The following is a 25,728-nucleotide window of genomic DNA, read 5'->3' as shown; positions in this document are numbered from 1 at the left end:
CTCTCTCCTGCCTCTCCTCCTCCCATGAACCCTCTCAGCTGCCTCCCCCCCTTCTCCTGTGAAGTTCCAAGTCAGTCAGAAGATCCTTAGGAACTTCTACTCATGTACAATAGAGAGCATCCTGACTGGCAACATCACCTCCTGGTTTGGGAATAGCACTGCACAAGACCGTAGCAGACTACAAAGAGTGACACGTTCAGCCGAACGCACAATTGGAGGGGGGCTTCCCACCCTCCAGAACATTTACAACAAGCGGTGCAGGGGGAAGGCTAAGAGAATTATTAAGGACTCGAGCCACCCGAACAACTGCCTCTTTGAACTTCTGCGGTCAGGCAAGCGATACCGGAGTCTTAAGGCGAGTACAGAAAGACTCAGAAGAAGCTTCTATCCCCAGGCCATCAGGCTGCTAAACGAACAATAAACACTATGCAACAACCATCAAATGCACACAGCACACACACCCACATGCACACACTCACTTAAACAAACAACACACTGCAGCACCCACTCTCCACACTTTAGATCACACAAACACACTTTATATTTATTGATAAAGGATTTGCACTACAACTCGTACACCTACTGTAAATTGTACCTAAATTGCACCTCATCCCATTTCTGCCTTGCACTATATAGTATTGTATATTAGTATACTGCATAGTATTGTATATTATATGGTAACTCAGTTACGTCTATTCTGCATCGAACATTGTACATATGTCTATACTGAACACTGTGACCTCATTTTTTTACTTCTAATTTACATGCTATACTATGTTATTTTATTTCATACTTATCGTGTCTTGCACAGTCTCTGGAGCGTAACAGTAAGAAGCATTTTGTATAAAAGTATTCTGTACTTCTGTATGACAACTATTAAAGAAACTTGAACTTGAAACTTGAACCCTCTCTCCTGCCTTTCTTATCCTCCCGTGAACCCTCTCTCCTGCCTCTCTCTTCTCCTCGGAAGGACTTTACAGGTTTAGAGTTGGAACAGTGATAGAAATACTAGGGTTTTTCCTTTTTTTATGGAACATGTAAAAGAGGGAGCGAGGAGAGAGAAGGGAGAGTGAGAGAGAGACCAACAGGCTTGTTTATTATTCCTCCCAGTTGGGTTTTTGATTATTTTCTTTCTTTACAGAAACACAGATAAACAAAAGGGGGCGAGCAGATGGCTCCGTTAAGTGTGATTGATCTTTTTTGTCTTTAATTTTTTTCTTAGTCCCATCAGTGGGACTCTTTTATTTTTATTTTTTTTCTTCTTCTTTTTCTTCCCTGGGGGGTGACGTCAGATATCCATAAGTCAAATCATGGGTTGGCTTGTTCTGGGGGGGGGGGGGGGTTAAAACTCCATCCTGAAAATCAGCACGTTGGTCAAATTTCATTTTTTTGTCCTTTGGTCAGTTCATTAATGGAAACCTTCAGTTTTTGTGTCTGGCAGTCGACTGGCCAGTGGGCTGTTTTTTGTTTGTTGCCAAAACAGTTGATTGGTGCTGTGATGCTGTGAAGGTTTTTATCTGGTGGTCTGACCAGCGTGGCTTGGTTTGACCAATAGGATGTGGTCAAGCTGGTTGATATCTGATGTAGTTGCTCGATACCGTGTCGGTTGATTGGTTGGTCGGTCAACGTGTTAAGTTAGTTCCCGCCTCCCCCACAGCATTGGCCACTCCTGCCCTGCAGCGCCGCTTCCTGCAGGTCCACCCCCCCTCTGGCTCGTCCTCCGGCACCGGCCGCGCCCTGGGGCTCGCTTTTGGGAAGTAAAAGCTTCTTGGCTAATTTAGAGAGGGAGGGAGGGGGAGGGGGGATTAGTTAAAATCTGAAATGTAATAATTAGGGGTGTATCGATGCATCGATTATAATGCAACGATTCAACTGCATCGATTTGAAAATGTTAGAATCGATATATAATTGAAATTATTTATTATTATTATTTTTTTGTGTGTGTGTTTTTTTTTATTGACCTATAGTCCATTCATGCTGAGTGAATCAGTTCCCCCAGCCACATTTGTGTATTCAACATTTTGGGGGGAATTAACTAATAGAAAATTAATCGAATCGAAGTCAAATGAAAAGATTTCATGATGCATTGAATCGTTGCCTGAAGAATCGTAATCGAATTTAATCATTGTGAGGTCGCATCGTTACACCCCTAGGACACATTGTATAGCATAGCATTGTATAGTAGTGTACATAAAACCCAGTGCCTCATTCGTAGCTAACTGTGTATTGCACTATCGCAGGACCTAGCATGTCCTACCATGCTCTTGTAAACTTTATGTACATATACCCGTTATTATTATTACTTGTATTATTGCATTGTATTATTGCACATTGTATTATTGCACAAATGTCCTATTCTCATTCCTGTCTTATTACCTGTGTTGCACATCGCTGCGGGCATGACCCCCCGCATTTCACTGTATGCTTGTATGCCGTGACAAATACAACTCTTGACTTGACTAGTGATAATGCATTCAAGTTGAAGTTTTATTCGTCACATATACAGGTGCAGTATTTTTATGATCATATAGTTTACATAAGAGAAGAACATGACCATATGACCAGACAAGCTATACGTCAGGCCATCTACTGGCACCTAAACCCAGAACAAATCTACTAAAATCTTGTGTGACTTACAGAGCTATCATGGAATGGAACTCATTGCCAAGTAGGGTTGGGCATTGTTTGGATTTGAACGATTCCGGTTCCGATTCTCCATTTCGATTCCTGTTCTAAACGATTCCGATTCTTTGAGGTGCAGGTCAAAACAGGCCACAGCTTATTTCGCAGGAGTTTTTTTTTTATTTTATTTTTTAAATCTTTAAAAAAAAAATGCATACTATTCACATTGTCAGTTGACTTGATACAGTTTAATTTGGTTGCTGTAACCAACTGTAAGATTCTGATCAAACTGGCCAGTATCACGTCTTCGTCTGTTTGGCCCTCCATCCAATTCCTCTGCGTTGTGTACTTTTAATGGTCCTGACGTCTCCGATACTGGTAGATAAGATCCTTATCTCCCCCCCGTTAGTGCAATCCGTAAACCATAATACTTCTCCACCTCCGTAAGAATTCGACACTTCGACACTGTGAGATACCTTATGAGGAGAAGCGTTGTTTTATTGCTATAAACAGAACCTCGTAATCAGATGTTATCAAATTGTATCGTCCTTGAAGAGTCTATTCTAATGATCTCTCGGTGTGTTCAGATTGTCCTTTTGTTATTCAGTCCAATAGTGGTCAGGCCTAGTCGTTAGCCTAAGACCATCCTCGTGGTAGCCGAAGCTACTGGTGATGTGCCATTCTCCCCCCCCCCCCCCTCTCTCTCAATGAGAGGAGAGAGTCTCTTCTGGTTTCTTCCCTCTTAGTCTCAGTCAGATTTTAGTCTGCCCTACCCGGAAACACCGTTCGACTTATAGGTCTTCGTCGTAGCAACGACGGCCCCCCGCCCCTCTCCTAGGGTATTAATTAACAAAGTAAAAAAAATAATAATAATAATCTTTCTAAATGCAAATATGTTACTTCCGGTTCCTATTAGAACCGGTTCTCGGTGCCCAACCCTATTGCCAAGCTACTTCGCTCAAATAGAATCCAAAACCACTTTCAAGAAAAAATATAAATACCATCTACTAACGAGCATGCACTGAACCTTTATGGCATAGCGGTGAAAACTAGGGATGTTCGATATTGGCTTTTTTACCGATATCCGATATTGTCCAACTCTTAATTTCCGATACCGATATATGCGGGCAATATCGGACATCCCTAGTGAAAACCAATTGACTGTTAATTGTATTTATGTTGATGGTAGTGAGTGCTGCTCAGGAAGCACCATTTATTTGATTAATTATTTTATTTTAATACTTTATACTAATAAGTATCTTGTACAATATCATCCTTAACTGAGGATGAGATTGTTAATGATGTTGATAATGATGTAATTGATGTTGATAATGATGTAATGTATTGAATATTGTTGTAAGTGCCGGACCCCAGGAAGAATAGCTTTTGTCAAGTGTAAAAGCTAATGGGGATCCTAAATAAACATAAAACATAGCTCAATAAATATATTCCGCTGTATTGATGCAGTAATTTCTGCAAAAGGAGCCCCAACAAAGTACTGAGTGAACATACATGAACATACTTTTCAGAAGGCCGACATTTCTATATTACAATTTCTTTTTTGTGATTGGTCTTATGTAATATTCAAACTTTCTGAGATAAAAAAATTTGAGCTGTCAGCCATAATCATCAAAATTAAAACAAATAAAGGCTTGAAACATTTCACTTTGTGTGTAATGAATCTATAATCTATGAGAGTTTCGCTTTTTGAATTGAATTACTGAAATAAAATAACTTTTCCACGATATTCTAATTTATTGAGCTGCACCTGTAAGGTACATGTACATTATAGTGAAAAGCTTGGTTCTGTATGAGCCTCCTGAGATTGTGCTTCATACAGTAAATTATTTTTAAATAATAAAGACTAAACACTATACAAAACTAAGTACGAAATGCAAACACAATGCAAAAATTAGGTAGATATGTAGTGAAATGATTTTAGTAATAAATAGATCAAATAGATACAATATAGTGTAGTGTTAAACAGTGTGTAAAGTGTCTTAAAGGGGACATGCATTATAAATGGCATTTTTCAGTGTCTAGCATTGTTTTATAGTAATAGGAGTTAGTATTAATGGGTCTGTGTCTCTAAATACCATATTGGCGGATTGCTCTCATTCAGTTGAGACAATTTCCTCCTCCATTTAATTAGGTCATTCTGATTTGACTCGCAAGGTGACGTAACAAGGACCTGGGCCCTCATTCATCAACGTCTTCTACGCACAGATCTGTGCTTACCCTGTGCGTACGATCATTTCTAAGCAAAGAGTGGGATTCATCAATTTCGATTTGAACTTGACTCCGTGCTTACATCTACGCACAGGTCGGACCTGGCGTACCTGACGCCCAGTGGTAGAATATATTATTACAACAAGGAAATGAGCTTCTGTGCATAATAACACTGGCATGTTCCGTACGAACCGTAGTTCATTATAGTTCATTGTAAAATAGCAACAGTAGTGTAATTATGGTCAAAACCCTATAAATAGCATTTGGAATAATAGATCTTTCTCTCAGAATGAATGCAGCATGGTTTATATAGCGTTATCGGAATATACGGGGTGTAGGCTACTGACTGACTGCGCTCCGCGTAGCTTGATTGATTGATTGATTGAAAAGTTTATTAACAGATTGCAGAATGGGTACAGTACAGTACAGCTCAGTACATACAATTGTTAATTGGGGATGCAGACCAACTTTCGACTTGTTTACATCAGGGTCCCCCATTTTCAATTCATCATAAATCATAAAGCTCAACTCGTTATTATTTTGCGCACAGACCGCAGAAACACGGGAACGTTTTGATTATATTTAAAAGGCTTTACGTTAAACGAAACAAGTGGAATTTCGAAGCTGTAAGCAGAATACAAGTCATATGAATATAGTGTTCTTCCCCCTTTTTACTGTATAAGAAAGAATAGAAAACGCATTGCAATGACACTATAGTGGACAGACTATGTATATGATGGAATTCAAGTTCATGTATTGAAAGACAGGCTACATCATACATGCAGTGAGATTCATTGTTCTTGTATATGCTCTCGACTCTATTATTGTTTATATAGGCTACCCAATACTGACATCAAAATAGATTGTAGTATGCCTCTAGAAATCATATGCAGCAGGTAGAAAATTGACGGGAGATCCATCGCGATTTGGAATAAAATTGAGGAGAACTTTAATCCCTGCATAATCAAACAACACGGGAAAAGGCAGTCATATTCCAGCGCGGTCTTTATTAGCCGACAACAAAATAGATGCCTCTAAAAATCATATAGCCAATCGAACACAACTAATAAAGGCATTCATATTACAGCACGGTTATAATGACACACAACCAACGCCAAACAGTGGTCAACGAACGGTCTTTATTAGTATTTTGAGCTGTCCAGGCAGAATTGCAGCAATGGTCTTAGGGAGCCGTTGATATCTGACATCACCGTTTACAAATCCGCCTTTTATTTATCCCATAATACGCGATAGTGTCTTCTTGGTTCGACAGCAGTGAATTCTCCGTGGAGTTTCTCAGGGTTCCGCTCGGGTCGGTCCATTATTTCACATCCCATGGGGGGTGTTTCCTCACTTTCATGACCATATATGGATAATCATGCACGAGCATTGACGGTAGAACAAAGTGGTATTCATCATGACAGGTGTGCGTAGAGCCTGCGTACGCACGTGTGATGAATGCCGACTTCCCTGTGCGTACGCTAGTTCTACATTCCGTGCTTACGTGTGGAAGTAGGTCAAGTTCTACGTCCACGTTGATGAATGAGGGCCCTGGTGAAGCTGATTGTGATCTGATTGGCTCTATGGTTGTAGCGCGAGTGAAACCCGACACTTCCTCAAACGGGAGATGCAGAGCGAGCGAGCGAGATGGATAGAGAGAGAGAGAGAGAGAAGGGGACCTGTCTTATCTCACACACGCAGCTTTGTTTACACAGTGCTCCGTGCCTCTCTCCTCTCTCTCTCTCTCCTCTCTCTCGCAGGCAGTCGGACTTGGGAGCAGCATATCACTGTAATATATTTGTGCATGCTCCCACGCGCACACCCGTATTCTGATCCGTACAATAATAATCACAGAGGTATATATTGTCATTTGAAACAAGTTACCAATGCATTCCCCCGTGGCGAAATTAATTAGTATCCCCCTCAATCTCTCTCTATCTCTCTCTGTCTGTCTGCCAGTCGCAGACTGTGTGGATGACTGTCACTCAAAGTGCTTATGGGCGGAGCCAGTCCAACACAGCCTGAAATCCAAAGTGAGAAAAATGATGCTTTTGAGTACTTGATTAGAAATATAAAACAATTAATTTTTTTGAATAAAACCTTACAGAGGTGTTCCATAGACTCTCAGGAATTGTGTAAAGTTGCCCAAATAGTGCTAGGAATAGCAATGCATGTCCCCTTTAAGTGAATGTTTAAGGTGAGTGTGTGCATGTGGATCTGTGTGCAATGAATGTAGAATGGATGGGTTAGTGTTGCATAGTCATCGAGTATCCTGATGACTTGGGGATAGAAGCTACTTTTGAGTCTCTCTGTACCGGCCATGAGACTCTGGTCAGGAGTTGCATGGCCAGTAGGGCTGCACGATTCTTGCTCAAATGTGAATCACGATTTTTCTCCCTAAGAATTGCGATCACGATTCTCTCACACGATTCTTATATATATATATTTTTTTATAAAAACATTTATTGCAGTCTTTCTTAAACAAACAACATAACGTATATCAAAATGCTTGACTTAAACTTAAACAACATATATGAAAGTGCTTGACTTAAACTTAAGTCTCTTGTAAGTAACATACAAAATAACTGAAGTCTCTTTTCCTCTCTTACGCCCGTGCACGGGGACACGCTGCTCTCGTCAGTCAGCTCAGGGCGAATAGGAGCCAGTGTTTTAATGCAACTGATCTCAATTTTGACGCAAATGCAAATACATCAGAATCGTCATCATTTAGAAATGAGATTGCATACGTCTATGAATCGAGATCGCGATTTTTCTTTTTACGATTAATTGTGCAGCCCTAATGGCCAGTGCAGAGAGACTCCGGTCAGGAGCTTCTATCCCAAGGCCATCAGGATGCCCCATTTCATTCTGCCATGATGGTATCACAGAGAACTTACCTATGGCCATAAAGATCTCATTGACGTTCATGGCAGTCTTGGCTGAGGTCTCCATGAAGAGCAAACTGTTGTCATCTGAATACGACTGTGCTTCCTGAAACATTAAGGAGAAGACAGATACGGTTACGTTTAAAGCTATTTTATTCCCATTGCCCAAGAATTTTTTTTGGTTACCCCAGAAACACACAGATCCACCACAGAGAGAGAGAGAGGATAAGAGAGAGAGAGATGATAGAGAGGAGGGGAACAGAGAGAGAGAGGAGAGAGAGGGGGGGAACAGAGAGCGGGAGATGAGAGAGAACAGAGATAGGAGAGAGCAGAGAGGAGAGAAAGAAAACAGAGATAACAGAGGAGAGAGAGAACACAGAGAGAGATAGAACAGAGGAGAGAGAGAACAGAGATAGGAGAGAGAACAGAGAGGAGAGAGATAGATGGGAAGCTTTCCAATTAAAAAGGATGATTATGTTCAACCTAGACCCTGTCTTTCTATCATACGGCATTGTAGAGATCAAATTAGACAAAATCATGTCAATTGACATATCTCATGGCTACAGCCGTGATTGGAGGATCAAGAGAAGAGGGTGGGGTTTGAGAGATGAGCGAGTTGTGGTTTTAGGCACTAGAGTCGGCTACTGCTCTGCGATTCCCATTTACACTGTAGGTGGCAGCCGTGCCACAGAGAACCTCCTCCTCCCACACATACAGACTGAGGGGGCTTTCACACTAGCCATTCGGGGTCGAATCAGAGCGCTATCGCACCAAAATAGGGTGTGATGAGAACGCTCCCCCCCCGTCACCGGGGACGCTGATTCGCTCCAAACCTGGACCGCTGGAGTAGGTGGTCTCGGGTGCGAACCAGTGTCCCCGACGACGGAGCGGGGCGTGGTGTGCAAGCTTACTGTAATGCTTTCATGCTTGCTTGAATTTTGGGCAGATAAAAACATACAGCAATAACTGGACAATACCCACAAAAACGATATTTATGGGCAATTTGGAGAATTCAGACCTCAACCAAACAAGCATGTTGAGCCTCACGGCTCAGTGGATGAAAACTTCGAGATGAAGCCACGTTACAAGCCCAAGACTTACCTGGCTAGCATTAGGCCTGACAATTTGTTTGCCATTGCTATGTCTATACATTGGTTTCTTGTTTGAATGCATTTATTTCTATAGACTGATGTATTTTTCTGCCACGAAAAATGGAGCCTCTAATAATTGCCCAAAACGTAAGCTGTAAAAGATAAGCTAAAACCCATACAAAGCCACTTATTCTGAGATGATAATTCATGTATCTGGATAACCAATGCATGGATTTTGTCGAGGCAGGTATAGCGTTATTTCGGGAAAATTGATATCTATAGTCTGGTGTAGACAAAAAATGGAAGCTGTAATAATTATTATTGCTAGAGAGTCTCTATAAATAATAATAATTAGAGCCTCCATTTTTCGCGGACGAAAACTACACCATACTATAGATATCAATTTATCCGAAATAACGCTACCTGCCTCGACAAAATCCGATCATTGGTTATCCAGATACAGATGAATTAGCATCTTAGACACTTAGAGATTCCTCTCTCGTTTGCAGTTGGTGCAGAACGCCGCTGCCCGTCTGCTGACGGGAACACGAAAGTTTTAGAATTGCTTTTAAGGTTTTACTGTTTGCTTTTAAATGTTTGAACGGCTTGGCACCGGGTTACCTCTCGGATCTGCTGGAACCCCAAGGTCCCTCAGGTCCTCTGACCAGCTCCTCTTGGCCGTTCCAAACTCCAGGCTGAAGCTTAGGGGGGACTGTGCTTTTGCAGTGGCAGCCCCAAAGCTCTGGAATGAGCTGCCACTGCATGTTAGGCAGGCCCCCACTCTGCAGGTGTTTAAATCACGCCTCAAAACACATTTATTTGCTCTGGCTTTTGGTTTTTAAACCGTTTTTGAGAGACCTGTGACACATTGTACTGTTTTTATTGTGTGCTTTTATTAAATTTTTTATGTTTTATGTTTCATCTTATGTTGTAGACTTGTACAGCACTTGTCAACTTTGTTGTTTTAAATGTGCTTTATAAATAAAGTGGATTGGATTGGATTAGAATAACAAATAACACGTAAAAGACGCAACATCCAATTTGGCTTTTTCTCCAGCGCGACCAGCACTTGGATTGGCATGTCTAATAATGCCGTTATTAGAAAATGTGCGTGCACGGATACAACAGATCAGTCAACAATGTCGAGCTAAAAGTGAAGAAGATGAGGCTTCAATATCTTTTCCGTGGTTTGATGCAGTGGACAGCATAATCGGCCAAAACCAACCAGTGATCCCTCCGTTGTTTATTACCCACAGTAATGTGGCCGGTTAGCCCATCGAAAGCAAGGGAGCCCGACGTTGTGACGTTGTGTTCAGCGGGACTATAGCGATCAAGTATATATGCATACCGGTATTATCTTTTACGTTGTTCGTTATATGTTTTGTCTATCTGTCTGTAATCTATGTGGTTAGCGCGCGCGGCATGGCCATAATGTTTTTAGTGTAGGAAAAGTATCCAAAATCCCGCCTGTGTAACTAACCCATCGTGTAGGTTTAGCTGGTACATTACTTCCCGAGGTACAGCAAAAATGTCCCGTGTAACCGTTTTGGTTAATTCAGAAATATATAGACTATAGAGAGATGCTCTCCTCAATTGTGCCTGGCTGGGAGCGAACCAAGACTGCAGTGTGTACGCAAACCAGAGGGGGGAGAGGGAGGGGGGGAGTTTGCACTCAAGGACAGAGCGAGGACGGAGCAGAGCACCCGTTCCTAATGAGAAGACACCCTGAGTGACTCGTGTCCAGGGGTGTAAAGTACTTTAGTAATTGTACTTCGTTACAATACTTAAGTACTGTTTTTGGGGATTTGTACTTTACTCAAGTATTATTAGGTTTGTATACTTGTACTCAATTACATTTCAGAGAAAAAAAACATACTTTTTACTCCTTACATTTAAAATGCAGACCTACAAAGTACAAAGTACAAATCTCACCGGTCCAACCATTTTAATTAGTATATTTGTTTCTCTGGGCGAACTAACGTTAACATTATTAATCCTGCAGATGCACTTTATTTAAAAACAGCCAATCAAATCCCCATCAATGGAAAATGAACCTGCCCATAGTATACCCATGCTGATTGGTCCTTGTGCAAGACAAGAAAGCAGGGATCTTGGATTAAACACCTGCTATCAGAGAATAGACAAGTACTAAAAAGTAAAAGTTAAACTTAATTTACATTTAAAAGTAGAAACTTTTTGACTTTTACTCAGATGTTTTTTTAGCCTTTTTTTAAGACTTTTACTTGAGTACGATTTTGAGACGGTACCCATACTTTCACTTAAGTATAATTGCTGGGTACTTTTTACACCCCTGCTCGTGTGTGACAATCGGTGGCGTCACGATACAGACCCTAAGTATCACGATACCGGTTCTAAAGCGATACCACGGAAAAAACCTAAAACATATTATTATTATTACACAATATTAGATGACAGAACATGGAACATTCTTTATACAATTATTAGAGAGAGAGAGGGGGGGGGCAGAGAAAGATAAGATAAGATAAGATAAGATATTCCTTTATTGACTGCCGAGTATACACTATATATATTCTATACGAAAAGAGATAGAATAAAACAAAGATAAAACAAGTAAGCAGCGTGATACAAATCTAGTTAAAATAAGGGAAACAGGAAACAGGAAAAGCAGACTAAAAACTGATTACAAAATGACATAATGAAAAAAAGTTTAAAAAAAGTTTTGAAGCAACAGAAAAGTATTCAACTATATAAGAAAAGCTAGTTTTTTTGGGGATAATACATGCCTGAAATGTTTCCTCACTCCTCAGACATGTTATTTTCTTTCTGCCCTGGTGTACTGTACTGCAGCCGGGAGAGAACAGGCCAAATCGAGCATCCTAAAAACATAACTCGCTCGACGGTGGACCGGTTGAGGATATTTTGGTTGGAATTGATCTGAATATCCAGAGACTGTATGACCAGAAAGCATAGTCAGATCACGAGGGACTCAAACCCATAACCACAGCACCTGCTTTCAGATCCTGCCCTCTAGGAGGCAGGAGACATGCTGTGTTCAAAACCAACAGACACAGGACCAGTTTCATCTCCTCTGCTGTTAAACTCCTTAACTAACACAGACAGGACCAGTTTCACCCCCTCTGCTGGTAAACTCCTTAACTAACACAGACAGGACCAGTTTCACCCCCTCTGCTGGTAAACTCCTTAACTAACACAGACAGGACCAGTTTCACCCCCTCTGCTGTTAAACTCCTTAACTAACAGAGACAGGACCAGTTATACTTTATAGTATTGCTATCTGTCCATTCTCATTGTCAATTGAGACCATAAACAGTCCCTTCAAAAGGCGAGATACAGGCCGCTAAGCTAGTAACGTTAAATCCAATGGCATTTCGGATATACAGAAGCTACAGTTAAAACTCAAACTGCATATGATCGATATGATGGTCCACCATGAATGCATGAAAGGGGGGGGGGGGGGGGGGGGGGCGGGGAACCTCGTTTCTGATTATTGATTACCAATACCCGCGTTAGCCTCAGTAGCCACATTCGCTGATCGGGTGGATGGCTATCATAACAAGGTCTGATCAGCATGTAATTTACGTGAAAGAAATCTTACCGTGGGCCGGTTGGATCCCGCAAAGGATTTCCCACTTATCGATCGCCATCTGGTAGATCGATATGTCCATTGGCTGATGATATATTCCTTTACTGCACACTGAAATCTGCGTGCCAAAACGTATTCCGTGTAACAGGCTATAGGCATCGCTTCATGTTAGCAGAAAACTACATTGGAGATCCAGAAAAAACAAGACAACTTCTGCCACAGGGAACACTGCATTATTGAGATAGCGCCCCTAAGAGGATCTGGCCGGTAATGCACTTTTTCGAATTCAAAGAGTAGGGTACTTCTGCAGTGCTGCTCGGTGACATCGAGTAGGTTATTAAAATGGAATAAAATCCAAAACAACCTTGCCACGGACATGTCCGTGGTTGGTCCTCAACCGTTGGATTCGAAACACGGACATCTCCGTGGTCGGGCGCCATTGTGTTAACTAACACAGACAGGACCAGTTTCATCTCCTCTGCTGTTAGACTCCTTAACTAACTCAGACAGGAGCAGTTTCATCTCCTCTGCTGTTAGACTCCTTAACTAATTCAGACAAGAGCAGTTTCATCTCCTCTGCTGTTAGACTACTTAACTAACACAGACAGGACCAGTTTCATCTCCTCTGCTGTTAAGACAGCAAACATAACCCAGACTTTGGAACACCCTCCGAGACTCTCCCTCACTCTCCACCTTTAAATCCCGACTCAAAACCTACCTGTTCTCCCAAGCATACAACCTTCCCTACCCACTCTCTCCGGTTGAGAGAGTGAACAGTTTTAAGTACCTCAGAGCCCACATATCCGAGGACTTGACATGGACCACACACATTGACAGTGTTGTGAAGAAGGCACGACAACGCCTCTACTTCCTCAGGCGCCTAAGGAAGTTCCAAGTCAGTCAGAAGATCCTTAAGAACTTCTACTCATGTACAATAGAGAGCATCCTGACTGGCAACATCACCTCCTGGTTTGGGAATAGCACTGCACAAGACCAAAGCAGACTACAGAGAGTGACACGTTCAGCCGAATGCACAATTGGAGGGGGGCTTCCCACCCTCCAGAACATTTACAACAAGCGGTGCAGGGGTAAGGCTAAGAGAATCATCAAGGACTCCAGCCACCCGAACAACTGCCTCTTTGAACTGCTGCGGTCAGGCAAGCGATACTGGAGTCTCAAGGCGAGCACAGAAAGACTCAGAAGAAGCTTCTATCCCCAGGCCATCAGGCTGCTCAACGAACAATAAACACTATGCAACAACCATCAAATGCACACAGCACACACATCCACACGCACACACTCACTTTAAACAAACAACACACTGCAGCACCCACTCTCCACACTTTAGATCACCTAAACACACTTTATATTTATTGGTAAAGGATTTGCACTACAACTCGTACACCTTACTGTAAATTGTACCTAAATTGTACCTCATCCCATTTCTGCTTTGCACTATATAGTATTGTATATTAGTACATTGCATAGTATATTGTATATTGTATGGTAACTCAGTTACTTCTATTCTGCATCGAACATTGTACATATGTCTATACTGAACACTGTGACCTCTATTTTTACTTCTATTTGACATGCTATACTATTTTATTTCACACTTATCTTGTCTAGCACAGTCTCTGGAGCGTAACAGTAAGAAGCATTTTGTATAAAAGTATTCTGTACTTCTGTATGACCACTATTAAAGAAACTTGAAACTTGAACTTGAAACCATAACCACCCTCCTCCAACCTACCACCTCCCCTTCCCTACTTTCTCTCCCTCACCTGCCCCCCCCCCCCCTTTATTATTATTATTATAACCCCCCCTGCCCCCTCTGCCTGTGAACATGGTCCAATCAGATGTCAGAATAAGGTACAGTGGTACAACTCCTTGGTACCTGGAAGTCTACAGCTCTCTTGTTGGCCAGATCTGCTTTGTTTCCCACCAGTGCGATCACGATGTTGGGGCTGCCTTGTCGCTGGAGCTCCTTCACCCAGTTCTTTGCACGTGTGAATGTATCCTGAGAGAAAGATAAATAAATATATATATATTAGGGCTGTCAAAGTTAATGCTTTAACTTGAGATTAATTTAAATTATTTAAAGCATTAAAAAATAATTATCTACCGTAGATTAATCTATGGAGTGAAACATTTTCAACGTTCTGAACTTTCAGCAGTATCTTTGCTTGTTCTTTTTTTGCATTGACTCATGCACCTTTTTGAAAATCATCTGACATGAAGATGGAACACATTTTTGTTGTTAATATGATTTATATTACTGATATACTGTTATGGTTTGTAACTGACCCCAATCGCACAACACAAGACAGGTATGAGAGTAAGCCAAAACAGGGCAAATATTTATTATAGAACAAAAAGCGGCACAGTCCCTTTAAGGGAAAACACAAAAACACTAGAGTCAAGGAAATATGGAAAATGCGGCACTGTGCCTTTAAGAGGCGAACAGGCTAAGGGACTAAGGCTAAGGGCCAGGGCTAAGGACCAGGGCTAAGTGTCAGGGCCAGGACCAGGGGCACTGGAGAGGGGGACAGGGACAGAGGCCCGGAGAGGCGGGCTGGAGACAGGGACAGAGAACAGGGTTAAGGCCTTGGACAGGGCGAGGGCCAGAGCTGCTTACAGGGATGAGGACAGGGTTCCGACGGCGGAGGCCTGGCACGGGAACAGGGGCCCGATGGCGGAGGCCTGGCACGGGGACAGGGGCCTGACGGCGGAGGCCTGGCACGGGGACAGGGGCCCGACAGCGGAGGCCTGGCACGGGGACAGGGGCCCGACAGCGGGCGCCTGGCACGGGGACAGGGGCCCGACAACGGGGGCCGGGCACGGAGACAGGGGCCCGACAGCAGGGGCCGGGCACGGAGATCCTCTTCCTCCTCCTCGGATGCTGCAGACGGGCAGCGCAGAACAAAGGGGGTCCCAGGGGACCGGGATGGGAACACGCCGTCCTCCCGTGGAATACTAGGGAGCGACGACGAGCCTCACCCCAGGAACGAGGATCACGAAGAGACGCCTTCCTCCCGTGGAATCTGGAGCGATGGCGTGCCGCCTTGACGTCTGGAGTGGGAACACTGGAAAACCTCCCGTAGAGAATTAGAGAGCGAAGACGGTGTCCCACTCCAGGCAAACGGCGACAGGTGGTGATGGCTGGGCCGTCGTCTCACGCCGGAGACGCGGCAGGTGATGGTGACGTACAGAATGGTAACGTACAGAACTCCATGAACACAGACACAGATACAGAACGACCCGACAAGGACTGGAAGGGAGGTCCAGGTATATAAAGCCCTCAGGGGCGCTAATCACAAACTATGACAGCTGCGTGATGGTAATTGAACAAGAAAGTCCAAGGGTGGGGGCTGGTGAAGAGTAGAGGAGAGTAAATCATCGCAAGGGTGGGGGCTGGTGAAGGAGAGTAGACAGGGAAAAGTTCAGGGAACAGGCGAATCCTCACAGTACCTCCCCCCCACGGGAGCCACCGGGCGACCGAAAAATCAGACAGCGGGGCAGGGGACAAGACAAAGCAACAAACAAAAAAAATTGGGCCATGCAAGCAGGGGAAGCTACACCTAAAGTGGGGCTAGCAGAGGGACAGGGTAGCTGCCAGAGCATTGCTAGCTACAGGGCCTATGCTAGCTGTACTGCTACATTAACATAGAGGCTGCGCTAGCTGCCGGAGCTAGGCTAGCAGACAGGGCTGGACCAGCATGAGAACAAGCTAGCTGAAAGGACAGTCCTAGCTGTGGGGAACAGGGTAGCTATCAGGGGAGCTAACGAGGCTAACAGGGGAGCTAACAGGGGAGCTAACAGGGGAGCTAAAGAGGCTACCAGGGGGGCTAACAGGGGAGCTAACAGGGGACTCTCTAATACACTGTCTGTGCTGGCTGGGGTCGTCGACGGGTCGGGTCGTACTGTTATGGTTTGTAACCGACCCCAATCGCACAACACAAGACAGGTATGAGAGTAAGCCAAAACAGGGCAAATATTTATTATAGAACAAAAAGCGGCACAGTCCCTTTAAGGGAAAACACAAAAACACTAGAGTCAAGGAAATATGGAAAATGCGGCACTGTGCCTTTAAGAGGCGAACATGCTAAGGGACTAAGGCTAAAGGCCAGGGCTAAGGACCAGGGCTAAGTGTCAGGACCAGGGGCACTGGAGAGGGGGACAGGGACAGAGGCCCGGAGAGGCGGGCTGGAGACAGGGACAGAGAACAGGGTTAAGGCCTTGGACAGGGCGAGGGCCAGAGCTGCTTACAGGGATGAGGACAGGGTTCCGACGGCGGAGGCCTGGCACGGGAACAGGGGCCCGACGGCGGAGGCCTGGCACGGGGACAGGGGCCCGACGGCGGAGGCCTGGCACGGGGACAGGGGCCCGACGGCGGAGGCCTGGCACGGGGACAGGGGCCCGACAGCGGGGCCTGGCACGGGGACAGGGGCCCGACAGCGGGGGCCGGGCACGGAGACAGGGGCCCGACAGCGGGGCCGGGCACGGAGATCCTCCTCCTCCTCCTCGGATGCTGCAGACGGGCAGCGCAGAACAAAGGGGGTCCCAGGGGACCGGGATGGGAACACGCCGTCCTCCCGTGGAATACTAGGGAGCGACGACGAGCCTCACCCCAGGAACGAGGATCACGAAGAGACGCCTTCCTCCCGTGTAATCGGGAGCGATGGCGTGCCGCCTTGACGTCTGGAGTGGGAACACTGGAAAACCTCCCGTAGAGAATTAGAGAGCGAAGACGGTGTCCCACTCCAGGCAAACGGCGACAGGTGGTGATGGCTGGGCCGTCGTCTCACGCCGGAGACGCGGCAGGTGATGGTGACGTACAGAATGGTAACGTACAGAACTCCATGAACACAGACACAGATACAGAATGACCCGACAAGGACTGGAAGGGAGGTCCAGGTATATAAAGCCCTCAGGGGCGCTAATCACAAACTATGACAGCTGTGTGATGGTAATTGAACAAGAAAGTCCAAGGGTGGGGGCTGGTGAAGAGTAGAGGAGAGTAAATCATCGCAAGGGTGGAGGCTGGTGAAGGAGAGTAGACAGGGAAAAGTTCAGGGAACAGGCGAATCCTCACATATACAAGACATTATCGTCCTCTAAGCCAATCTGCACTTTAACATAGGCCTGGGTTGTTTTTATTTCTGTTAGCGCCACGGATAGAAGAAAGAGGTCTAGCTGAGTCAATGTTGATGGTTTTGTTGAACATTTGTATTTCACAAGAGAGAAACTGTATTCAAAGAAAGCTATTAAAATAGACTTTGAATCTAAATATACTTTTTGTGTTGATTCTACATTAATTCCATGATTTTACTCAAGTAAATATCTGTTACAAGCTTCGGTCTTAAGTAGAAAAAATTTGATTTTTAATCTAGATTAATTACAGAAAATTGTGAGATAAATTTGTTACTTTTTTTTTAATCTATTGACAGCACTAATATATATATATATATTAAAGCTGTCAAAGTTAACGTGTTATTAACGCGTTAACGCCCAATTCTATTAACGCCACTATTTTTTTAAACTCACGATTAACTTTTAAGATTTTTTTTTTTTTTTACTTAACTTTTTTTTTTTTTTTTTTACTAGACTTCACTCAGGTGTATTATTGATGCTCTCATTGATACTATGTTTGTTTCTGAAGTGTGTGTGTGTGTGAGAGATAGAGAGAGATGGGGGGGTGAGACAGGTGAGGAAGATTGCAGTGACTGTTCTACGTGCACCACCGAGGCCATGGATCAGCTTCTTACCGTCTTCTGTCCGTGGTCTGTCAACGTGGTTTGTGGTCTGTCAACGTGGTTTCATTGCTGGGTTAAGTACTTCTATTCTATTCACTTAATATTAGGGATGTCCCGATCCGGCGCCGATCACGTGCTTTTCAGAGGATCGTGATCGGGACATTTTTTTTAATAAAAATCGGCAGTCAAAAAAAGAGTTTTATTTTTTTATTCAACAAACATGACCATGTTCACGTCTTAACCTCATACGGAGGCCTTAGTTTTGGTTTTAAATTACATATAATATATCATTAATGTATTTATTGTCAAACAGAGCAGAATAATTGTCCACAACAAACACATTCCCTTTAATTTACACCGTTGCAACAAACACATTCCCTTTAATTTACATCACAACAACACGTCGCTCCCGAAACACGGTTATCCACTGACTTGAGCAGCTAGAGGTTTGGAACTAAGCATTTTAAAATAGAAAGTCAAGCCAGCAGTGGCGGCTGCTACATTCTTTCATGGGAGGGCGCTATACCAAACATTTTGCAAACATATGTACCACGCATTGGCATGTCACTGGCAGCGGACATCTGACCAAGCAACACACAACCAGTCAAATAAAGTACAGTCTAATTCACAACTTGAAACACAATATATAAATAGAAAGGTTAGAAACAAACTCGCTCCGTCTCCAAACACACGCACAGAGAGAGAGAGAGAGAGAGAGAGAGAGAGAGAGAGAGAGAGAGAGAGAGAGAGAGAGAGAGAGAGAGAGAAGCGTTAGCTGAGTGGCTGAGAGAGAGAGAGAGAGAGAGAGAGAGAGAGAGAGAGAGAGAGAGAGAGAGAGAGAGAGAGAGAGAGAGAGAGAGAGAGAAGCGTTAGCTGAGTGGCTGGAGAGAGAGAGAGAGAGAGAGAGAGAGAGAGAGAGAGAGAGAGAGAGAGAGAGAGAGAGGAGAGAGAGAGAGAGAGAGAGAGAAGCGTTAGCTGAGTGGCTGAGAGAGAGAGAGAGAGAGAGAGAGAGAGAGAGAGAGAGAATCACGTTAGTTAGAGAGAGAGAGAGAGAGAGAGAGAGAGAGAGAGAGAGAGCGCGAGCACGAGAGAGAGAGAGAGAGAGGAGAGAGAGAGAGAGAGAGAGAGAGAGAGAGAGAGAGAGAGAGAGCACGCGAGAGAGAGAGAGAGAGAGAGAGAGAGAGAGAGAGAGAGAGAGAGAGAGAGAGAGAGTGAGAGAGAGAGAGAGAGAGAGAGAGAGAGAGAGAGAGAGAGAGAGAGAGAGAGAGAGAGAGAGATCGCAAATCTACCTTGTTGTTAAGTTGACAGCAGGCAGAAGGGCTTGATAAAGTATATCCACTCCATTGTCCAGACTGTGTTGATGTCCATTGTCCATGCATGTCCCTCCACACTGCATCCATATAGCTTGTTGTTAGCCAACAACCAACAAGTACTTTGTGAGCTAACAACAAATAGCTGCATCACAACACAACAGCATAAACTCACTTTGTTTAATTGAATCGTGGTCCAGCCGGAGGGCTTAATAAAGTGTATGTCCACTGACTGTCCCCCAGACTGTTGTCGATGTATATCCACACTCACTGCCCACTGTCCAGACTCCAGACTGAATCACAAGTTCACAACACACAGCCTCGAACATGTTGCAAACTATGGCTAAGGAAAAAACTGGCATCGCCGCGTCGGCCAATCAGAGAGCGTCTCCGCGAAATGCGGCTACGGAAATTCTAGACGGAAATTCTAAATGCTTGCCTAGACCGCTTGAAATTGCGCCCGGCTTCCATCATAAACATCATATTTCAACGCACAACGCATTACGCACTGATTGGCTGCGACGGATACAGCGATGAAACAGTGACGTGCACTCAGAGCGTGATTGCGTCTAGCCCGGGCCGAGAAATACGGCTAGGAGAAATGCGGCAGGAGAAATGCGGCAGGAGTGAGTCACTTCCTGTTCAGGAAAACGATTATTTTTTTATTTGATATATTAACGTTATATTGTGCATTGGAAACACAAACATACTTAAAATGAGTAAATATTATTCATTTTAAACATGTTTATATTATTTATAGGGCTATAAAACAAAAAACTAAAAAAATAATATTTTTTCTTCTTCTCTCATTTAACAGGTGGGTTGGCGCCCTAGCGCCCCCGGTGGCCAGCCGCCACTGCAAGCCAGTCCAACAGCAATTGCAATGTTTGCAAGGAGGATATTCCGTGTGGAGGAAAAACTCATGAAGCAGCAGGCTGGAGGCGGAGTTTTCAGACTAACTTTTCACCTGGATAACGTCAATTGTTTGCTGTGACTGAGGATTATCGTCGGTGTTTCAGACCGTAAGTCGAACACTGAATGTATACTAATGTGCAAACATATATTGAAACTTTTAATATTTCTCATGAAGCACATTTCTCAGGGTGAATGTAATAACAAGAGCCGCCGCGCTCGCGCCCCTCACGGGACTATAGGCAACAGAGGGGCTTGTCTTGCTCCGCCAGTTTCTGACAAAAATGCGTCAAAATTGATTACTAATGTGAAAAATCGGATCGGGAACGATCGGGATCGGTAGATATTTAAAATCACATGATCGGGATCGGATCGGGAGCAAAAAAAGGCGATCGGGACATCCCTACTTAATATTCTTACTTCATACATCTATTCTATTCACATATATGCTTACCACTTGTATCTATTGCTATGTCCGCCCATTACAATCACGCGAGCTGTCTAACGCCTGTCCCTGTCTCCCTGTGAGTTGCTGTCCCGGAGTGATGACCGGAGTGTCGGACGTCCCGTGATGAAGACCGGGAGGATGCGACCCTCTCTGCGTGCCCTCCTGTCTCCCTGTCTCCGGCTGTCTCATAGTGATGACCGGTGTGCTGGACGTCCCGCGATGATGACAGGGAGGTTGCGACCCTCTCTGCGCCGCCCCCTGTCCCCCTGTCTCCGGCTGTCTCGGAGTTATGACCGGAGTGTTGAACGTCCCGTGATTAAGACAGGGAGGACGCGACCCTCTTTGCGCCGCCCCTGTGCCTCAAATAGATCGGCTATCAGCTCTATCTTAAATGTTTCTAAATGTTCAGTTGCTATTGCATGCACTCATCTGTGTTTCACTACACACACGAGTGCATGCTTACCAACTGTCCGTCTGCAACACTACTATCACCGACATCTAAGAAGGGAGATCCCCCCTTGAATTGGCCCTTCTAAGGTTTTTCTCCTCCACATTGTCTGTGGTGCATTTTTTCCTATTGCTAGGTTTTAGTGAGTTTTTCCATTACCTTCCCGTGGGATATGTCTGGGAGTGTTTGCATTGCATTAATTTATTTTGCATTTATTTTAAATTTGTTGGACCTTATGGTGTTCTTGTTTTGTTTCTTGACTTATTGTGATGTTTCTTCTTGACTTGTTTAAATAAGATGTGTCCGGCCCATGGGGACATTAACGTGTGTTGTCGGGCCTTACAAATAAATTTGATTTGATTTGAAGGGGCAAGAGAGAAAGAGAGCTGGGAGAGTGTGTATGAGAGAGAGGGGGGGGGGTGATTACTCAGCCCTTGTGTGGGTGAATGTAACAAGTTCCTAACGTTTTCTTTCCCCTATTATGTCATGCACACTTTATTCATTGTTTTAAATTATTATTTTCTTTTAAGTTATTTTGTGCATCACTGTTTTAAATTTGATGCAAATTTGCAATGCATGAGGGTCATCCTTTTGTGTTAAATGGCTGCATAAAGCAAGCATTTGTTGACTCATGTTGATAAGAGTATTAAAACTTGGAACTTGAAAAATATCTGTTTACGGTAGATACAAAAATAAAAATAAATAAAGATGCGATTAATTTGCGATTAATCGCAAGTTAACTATGGACAATCATGAGATTAATCATATTAAATATTGTAATCGATTGACAGCACTAATATATATATATATAGACACACAGCAAGCATAATAATAAAACATTATGATAAAACAAGATTATGATTACCTCTAACCTCTTACCACCTAACCTGCACAGACTACAATGTATCTGATGCCAGTTAGGGTACCTTATGTATACAGATTATTTTTACTCATTAGTATATATTCAGATTCTAATTAGTATTGCCTATATTTATTGTGTACAATATAACTGATGGGGCATACAGACCCTCACCTGCACCTTTGCTTACACGGTTTACTTTCGGTTTATTATTATTTTTATATTCAGATCGGATTGTTTTGCCTATATTTATGTCTTTCTACTATTACCCTGCCCATACCTGTACCTGCCATACCCCCTAAGGAATATCTCATCATAAGATAAGATATTCCTTTATTGATAACTTTTATGAATTCTGCATCATTGCAGCATGTGGGAAGGGATGTACAGGTAATAGTAGAAAGACATACATATAGGCAATCAAATTGGATCTGAATATAAAAATGTGAGAAAAATGAACAGTGTAAACAAAGGTGCAGCTGAGGGTCTGTATGCCCCATCGTTACCATAAATACAGGCAATAAAGAATTATACGCGTTTAAACTTTAAATCATCTATATGACTTTTACAGTTACAGGAACAAAAGGTCTCTGGTTGTCTGCGATATTAAGTAATGATCAACCCAGGCTTACATTTACATTTAGTCATTTAGCTGACGCTTTTATCGAAAGCGACTTACAAGTTCTGTACGACAAGACAGCAAGAAGGGTACAACTCTATCAGCTGAGTAACAATGTTCATCAAAGTGTTGTGTGTTACAGTGTAGGTTAGTTTATTAGGACAAGTGCATGACAGTAAGGTTAGTCATTTTCTTTTTTCTTTTTTTTTATAACATTTCAGATAATGGTTGAAGAAGTGAGTCTTTAGTCGACGGCGAAAGATTGGACGGGATTCGGCTGTCCTAACTGGGATGGGTAGTTCATTCCACCATTGTGGGGCAAGGACTGAGAATAGGCGGCTTCTCTTTGATGACCCTCCGGGAGCTTGGATAGGAGTAGGTCTGAGGCGGCCAGAAGATGCAGAGCGTAGGGGTCTTGAGGGTGTGTAGTTAGAGACCATTGACCGGAGGTAGGCGGGAGCGGTTCCCTTTGCCGCACGGTATGCTAGGTCGAGGGCCTTGAAGCGGATACGTGCAGCAATGGGGAGCCAGGGGTCAGGGGGTCATAGTGTGAGCCAAGGGTCAACTCCCGGGCTGATGGGAGTCCGTCTGGGACCATGTGACTCACACTATGTTGGTGATGTCATAGACCATGTGACTCACTGTGTTGGTGATGTCATAGACCATGTGACTCACTGTGTTGGTGATGTCGTAGACCACGATGGCAGCCTGGGCTCCTCTATAGTACATGGGCGCCATGCTGTGGTACCGCTCCTGGCCAGCAGTGTCCCAGATCATAAATTTGACCGTTGTGTCATCCAGACATACAGTCTGTTTGAGGAAGACGGCTGGAGAGAAGACGAGAGACACGGTACGTTAACCCTTTCACTGACACATGGTTAACCATTTCACTGCGACAATACAGCATGTTAACCCTTTCACCGTCACACTACCGAATGGTTAACCCTTTCACTGTGACAATACAGATTGTTAACCCTTTCACTGTCACACTACCGGATGGTTAACCCTTTCACTGCCACAATACAGAATGTTAACCCTTTCACTGTCACACTACCGAATGGTTAACCATTTCACTGTGACAATACATAATGTTAATAACCCTTTCACCATCACACTACCGAATGGTTAACCATTTCACTGTGACAATACAGAATGTTAACCCTTTCACTGCCACTCTAACGAATGGTTAACCCTTTCACTGCAACACTACTGAATATTAACCCTTTCACTACCCCTACGAATGTTAACCCTTTACTATCACACTAGAGACAGTTTAATAGTAAAGGGTTCTGTAGTGTGGTAGTGAAAGGGTTACGAAGAGGTGGACGGATTCAAATGAGATCACATTAAAAATGTATAGTCATCATAATTCATGTAATTTTTAAGAACGCTGCTCTGTTGTAATTTAAAACTGAACTTTGTAAAGAAACAGCTATGTCCACACGATCACGGGTATTAATGACACCGAAGTTTTGAAAAAAATAAACCTCTGTCCACACAGGTGAATAACCGCGTATAACCGCGTACTCATGGCGGCTGGAAAACCAGCAACCGATACATGTAGTACAATGCCAAAGCAGTAGGCGGCGATTTTGTTCAGACATGAAGGCCATTTCAACCAATCAGAAAGGTTGAATGCTCACTACACTTCCTGCTTAAAAACAACACAAAGCGGCCATCTTTAAATACCTTGCGTTAGCCAACGGAGCATATATTTTTCAGCAAAGAAAGACAGTGCAATAAAAAAAACGGATACATTCACTGTGTGTTCTGCCTCTCATTTGTTGATGAAACAAAACCAACAGCAACACAATTTACCACCAAGAGCGGATAGTTTAGGGGCATGTTACACACAGTGTTTTTGTGCTCGTTTTTATACGTTTTTGAATACGTTTGATGTCCCTTTTACACAGAAATGCTTTTTTTTGGCGTTTTTTGGTGGATACGTTGTGGCCCTAGCTGAAACGCTAAATTGTGTTTGCGTTTTTGAGCAGCGCCAAAAACTCGCCGACAACAGTCGTGTAGCCTTCACGGAGCCGTTGTTGCGAAAACGCCCATGCGCAGTAGATACCATCTGCGTGCCCTCCGGTGACAACAGAGTTTGTGTGTGTGGGTGTGTGTGTGTGTTTGGGACAGAGCTCCCAGCTCCGTGTCCCTGTGTCCCAAATAGCTGCAGCTACCATGTGTTGTCAAGTTATTGTTATAAGGACCCCAGTCCAAGCTACAACAGTCTGCATTCCCTTAACAATTGTTTGTATTGAGCTGTATTGTATTGTACCCATTATGCAATATGTTAAATAAAGTTTACATCCATTCATTCTGCTCCCGATATCATCAGTTTGGTGCTGGCTAACTAGCGTGAGCTAACGTTAGCTTCTAGCCACAATGCTATACTGTTATAATGGCATACTCCATTGACGTTAGCATGCAGCTAACAATGTAGCTACCGATAATTTTTTAGACTAAACTATCCGCTCTTGGTGGTCACTTGTGTTGATGTTAGTTTTGTTTCATCAACAAATGACAGGCAGAACACACAGTGAATGTATCCGTTTTGTTTATTGCACTTTTATTAGGCTTTGCTGAAAAAGAATTGCTGCATTGGGTAAATACTAAGGCAAGATGGTGGCGCCCATAGGCCCCCGCCTTGTTGACATTTCTTTGCAGGAACTTCCAGGAAGTGTATTGGCACATTCAAGTTCTGATTGGTTGAAATTGCCTTCATGTTCGCCACCTACTGCCACCTACTGCTTTGGCAGTGTACTACATCACTGTGCCCAGGTGACAAAAACGAAAGTGTGACTCGAGGCTGCCACGTTGCGGCGAAACTCATCTGACAATGAAACGAAAATGAAACGAAAGGTGTAACCGCCGCCTTAGTCTCACAAAAATATCTCCGGTGTTGTTAGCTACATGCTAATGTGAATGGCATTCTCTATGTATAATAGATAGCTTACATGTTA

General features: G+C 43.7%; 1 protein-coding gene across 1 annotated transcript in view; it reads right to left on the bottom strand.

Annotated features, from left to right (window-relative positions):
- Positions 1-506: 506 nt before the first annotated feature.
- Positions 507-25,728, bottom strand: part of LOC311240221 (ras-related protein Rab-5C-like) — a 30,605-nt gene continuing 5,383 nt past the window's right edge. Inside the window, exons 3-6 of the mRNA XM_084328769.1 lie at positions 23,441-23,592; positions 14,311-14,433; positions 7,749-7,842; positions 507-1,772 (exon numbers count right to left, since the gene is read on the bottom strand). Coding sequence (XP_084184895.1) covers positions 1,636-1,772; positions 7,749-7,842; positions 14,311-14,433; positions 23,441-23,592 — 506 coding nt within the window. The 3' untranslated portion in view covers positions 507-1,635. The remainder of the gene's footprint in view (positions 1,773-7,748; positions 7,843-14,310; positions 14,434-23,440; positions 23,593-25,728) is intronic.

The sequence above is a fragment of the Notolepis coatsorum genome (genome assembly GCF_963971535.1).
Source record: "Notolepis coatsorum genome assembly, chromosome: 14".
In the NCBI taxonomy this organism is placed as follows: domain Eukaryota; kingdom Metazoa; phylum Chordata; class Actinopteri; order Aulopiformes; family Paralepididae; genus Notolepis; species Notolepis coatsorum.
This window is presented reverse-complemented; position numbering and strand designations above follow the sequence as displayed.